The 4,578-nt window shown below is 48.1% G+C and overlaps 1 protein-coding gene across 1 annotated transcript in view; it reads right to left on the bottom strand.

Annotated features, from left to right (window-relative positions):
- Window positions 1–32: 32 nt before the first annotated feature.
- Window positions 33–4,578, bottom strand: part of LOC100744713 (homeobox protein Nkx-3.2-like) — an 11,343-nt gene continuing 6,797 nt past the window's right edge. Inside the window, exon 3 of the mRNA XM_024372059.2 lies at window positions 33–4,192. Within this exon, the coding sequence (XP_024227827.1) occupies window positions 3,333–4,192 (860 nt within the window). The 3' untranslated portion in view covers window positions 33–3,332. The remainder of the gene's footprint in view (window positions 4,193–4,578) is intronic.

Here is a 4,578-nt window from a genome sequence, read left to right as displayed (position 1 = left end):
CCTCTTCTGTTCTCTTCCATCGGCCTTCACCTACCCTCTCGGATCATCTTCCCTTAACCCACGGCCACTTTCTTTTCGTCTCTCCTTTCGCATTACGGTTCGCGTCGATCTAACTTCCTCCCGGCTGCTGGCTTGATAACACCGTCGTTTCGAAGGGTCGAGATAAAGCAACGAAGGCCTGAAACGAAGGACCGAGGCGTGGGGAATGCGGCCTTTTTCATTGTCTCCGGTTGAACGGACCGTGAGTCTGATAAGGCTAATTTTCGCTACCCCCGATTTTTCACTGATTCCTGTAATACGAACGCCGATTGATTCGTATTTGGGATTACAATGACTTCTGCCGCCGACGTGTAGTGTTCTGGATTGATTTGCACCCGTATGTTGCCGCTGCCACGAACGATGGATAAAAATATTTCACGCTGTCGACGATGGTTCGGTGGAAAAATTCCATTGGGCCAGCATACACCGACCATTCAAAATATCATTTTCATTAACTTGGATGACTAATAGGCGTTAGAGATATAACGCTTCCAATGATATATTAGCTGTTCATCGACGAACAGCTATTTTTCAATTGCTAGACGCGGATCGTTCTTCGAACGTGACACTGTGCGTTTGGCTTTGTGTCAATGAAACTTTCCGTTGTCCGTAATTCTGACGTTTCATTTAAACCATTTAAAACCGGTGTCTCGTTACAAAACGATCTTTAAAGTTAGTTATGTTTCAAAGTTTTAACGATAGATTATATTCATATTCATCTTTTACCTAAATTTATTTTCCCACAATTTTCCTCTATTATCCCTTTTTCGTGTGATGATTTTTGATAACTTCTTGTATATCGAATAGTTATAAAATTTTAGTTTCAAGATCCATGTGGTACTTCGTCGATTTCAAATTAACCAGACTGACCTCGAATGTGTAAGCAAACGCGTTATAAAAAGTAGTGTAAAAGAAGAAAACGATACAAGCGAATCACTGTGCTGATTCATAAAGATACTGATTTCTGTGTGTCAATGGTCCGCCATTGTCCCACAGGCAGTCTATATTCGCATCTTTACCGCGGACCAAATCAGAGCTCCGCCTCGTGTCTTCTAATTTCGGCATCAAAGCAAGGCGCGAGCGATTTTCCGTCAATTGAACGTGGCTGCCTTGAGGATGGGCGACAACAAACCGCCGCTGTATATCACGAGCCGTGCGTGGAAGGGTGGATGAGTTTGAACGAGTAACCGCTCAAAGCGTTGAATATTCTTCTTCCATCCGGTTCTAATGACTCGACTCACTTAGCGTTCTCCTCTTGTTCGTCGTCTTTCCATTTCTTACGAAAACGTTGGCTGTACGCGTAACACCGTTTAAACGATTATCCTCGTAACGAAGGTTGATCGAGAAAAAACGGACGGAATCTGTCCGACCCGAGGGACGATTAGGATTTCAGTCCCACGAAATTGATTAAAAATTACTTTAGAATGGTTCGAGAGATGTTAGTTGTTTTATACGAAAGTACGAAAACCTTCGGGATACGTAGTTTCTCACGAAGGAAAATTATTCAAGAGGTTGGAGGATGGAAGGACATAGTCGAGCGAAAATAAGAGAAATATAGAGTTCGAGGATTTTGCAATGACGAGTCGCGTAGAGTAATAGAAAATTGGAACACGCAATACGTAAAGTACACGTAAACGGACAACGATGGTTCCATAGAATAACTGAAATCGAGGGCGTATAATAGTCAAACTTAGAAGAGGATTCGTGATAACAATGGTTCTACAGGATCATTGAAAATGGGAACGCATAATAGACAAAGTATGCTCGATTTGCAGTTGCACCTGTATCGAGTACAGACGTGATCGATCTTTCGTTGGTGCTGCGCGTATGCTGTATGGGATAATCTGCGTGTATTTACTGGCAAAGGCTTACGAGTGTAACGTACGGTATTTTATTTTACACAGGAACGTTCCACTGCGTTCCGACGTGGTTCAGTTTTTTGCAGTTCAGCACAAAAAATTTGCTCGCTAAATCCTTTCGCGCTCATCCATTCGCGACGTGCAACAGACACACCCGGCCAACCGTTTCTCTTCCGTTTACTCTCACGCACACCTTACAGCTACCGGCGTTTTCTCCTTTCTTTCCACCTTCTTCTTCGTTTTTTCGCAACCCCTTGATGAAGTTTACTTCGTTTTTAAAACGGAAAGGGGAGGCGGGCCTCTCATTTGCTGCGACCAACGGACATATGTTACAACGAAGGTGGCGAAAAAAAAAAAACGACGAGGCTCGCGTGTTTCCGCTCGACGAGAAGTACAGCTTTGATTCCAGCTCTTTAATTTCACGTTTCCCCGTTTTTCATTTGTTTTTTCGCTCTGTCTTCGTTCCTCTGGTTACACTCACGTTTCACAGTCATCGTTGCCCGTATACAAACGTCATCGCGAATATCGGCGTCGAAATGCGAAATAAGCCGACGCTCGCTGCTCCGTTCGTTTAATTTTTTAATTATACCCGAGCCAAAAGGGGTGGGAAGGGGGGCGGTTTACGCGCGGAGCTGTAATCGAGCGCCTGTTATTCTTCGGCCGCGTATCACCGCGTATTTATTTTACCGCTTGGCCGACGGATTCCCCTCTCTCTCACATGCTGACGAATTTTAAACGACCCGACAATATCCTCCAAGAGATATGCTCGTTTTCCGCACTTCACCCCGCGTAAACCGATTACCCTATCGAAAACGTCCCACGTGCGACGATCAACGGACACGAAGTGGAAACTACGGACGAAATATCCGAGTTCGAACCTACGGACTTTTACTTTCACGAGCCAGAGAGCGTATTTCCTTTAGTTCGAGTCCTCGATGGTGCTGCCCGGAGGTGAAGAACAGAATTGGTGGTCTCTCTTGCCACGGTATATACATTTATATAACAGTGTCTCGTGCAGATCTCGACGAATTCGACACTCAGGACATAACGTAAGACGTATCTACAAATAACGAAGCTAGAATCAAAATCCGCAGGAGACACTTGGTCGACGTAATTAAAGCGACTCGCAAACCTCTATCATACACCATCTTACATGCCCCACCTTCTTACGTTCACCTACCAAACGCAGTCTCTTCACCCCCGTCCTTCTTTATTTTATCCAAATATCCATCTACACAATGCGCCGCAACGCCATCGATACTCAAAACGTATATATATATATAACAATATTCTCTCTTTCATACCAATCACATTCTCTCTCTTCTCCTCATCGATAATCTGCACTTCTCAAGACCTCAACGTCGAACCAACCAGCACACACCTCGACGACTACGAAGGCGAAGACGACGTCCGCGCGATGGATTGTCGAGTTCGCTACGCGTGCGGATGCGTGTGCGGATGTGGATGCGTCGACAATGCCAAGCCCGTGGAGGATGGCGTGGAGGTGGGTGGAGGACCGGACGCCGTGGCGGTGGTGGCGGATAGGTGATGACCGAAGAACGTCGGCCCTGTCGGAGGATAAGGTGGCGCGGCTGGGTGATAATAGCCAGGTGGCGGCGGTGGCACGGGTGGCGGATGATGGACGTGGGCGTGAGGATGGGGATGTGTGTGCGAGTGTGGCAGCGGGTGTTGATGAGGATGCGTGGCGAACAGGAAGGCAGGCGCGTAAGGCGGAGGATGTGGCGGTGTGGTGGGCACCGTGGGACTATTCACGTCCAGTCCTGGGTTCTGTTTCTTCCATTTGGTTCGCCGATTTTGGAACCAAATTTTCACCTGGGTCTCCGTTAACGAAAGGGACAGAGCCAGGTTCAGACGTTCGCAGACAGACAGGTATCTAGTGGTCTTGAACTTGTTCTCCAGAGCGACGAGCTGTTCGTACGTGAACGCAGTCCTGGCTCTTCTAGGTTTGCCTCCTGTGCCACCGCTCCCGCTGGTTCCATTCTGGCTGGTTTGGTTTTGACCTTGGCAACCCTGCGCTTGCACGCTGCTGGACGATGACGAGGATGAGGAGGACTGCCTCTTCTTGCAGTTCGACGATGGAACGTTGCTCGTTGTGGTGGTATTACTCTCCCGGCCAGCGTTCGAGGATTCCTGATCCGTCACCCTCATTTCCACGTCCTCGTCCTCGTCCTCTTCGTCAGGGTCCTCGTCCATGTCCTCCATCCCCGTGTCCGGTGTGCCCTCCTCGTCTTCCTGGCCGCTGCCGCAGGCGAACTCGCCCCGCGAGTCACCATCTGAAAATAGCAATAACACCAGAGGATCAGCGGCGGGGAACGTCTCGCGGAGGAAGATTGCCGTAGCAAGGAAAGCGATACGGTGTTGTGTGACGAAAATTGATTACACCACGGGGGGTATAAAATTGCGCCGCGGGTGTCGGTTTACCCATGACAAAGCGGTAACGCGATCCCGGCCGTTGTTTCACACCCTGTCCTCACATCGAGACGCGGAAGATGCGCCGTTCGAATTCGATACCGTATTATACGGAAAAAGTGAAAAAAAAGATGATCTCCATTTATCGGAGCGGAAAATAGGCGAAAGAGTGTATAACCAAATCGAAGTCCCAACCTCGTGTAGGAACCCTTTCATCCCATCACCGCTATCGCGGAACCGCAGTCACAGG

Source organism: Bombus impatiens, unplaced genomic scaffold (genome assembly GCF_000188095.3).
Source record: "Bombus impatiens unplaced genomic scaffold, BIMP_2.2 scf_2850, whole genome shotgun sequence".
Classification (NCBI taxonomy): Eukaryota; Metazoa; Arthropoda; class Insecta; order Hymenoptera; family Apidae; genus Bombus; species Bombus impatiens.
The sequence above is the reverse complement of the archived record's forward strand: the minus strand, read 5'-3'. Positions and strand labels throughout refer to the sequence as shown.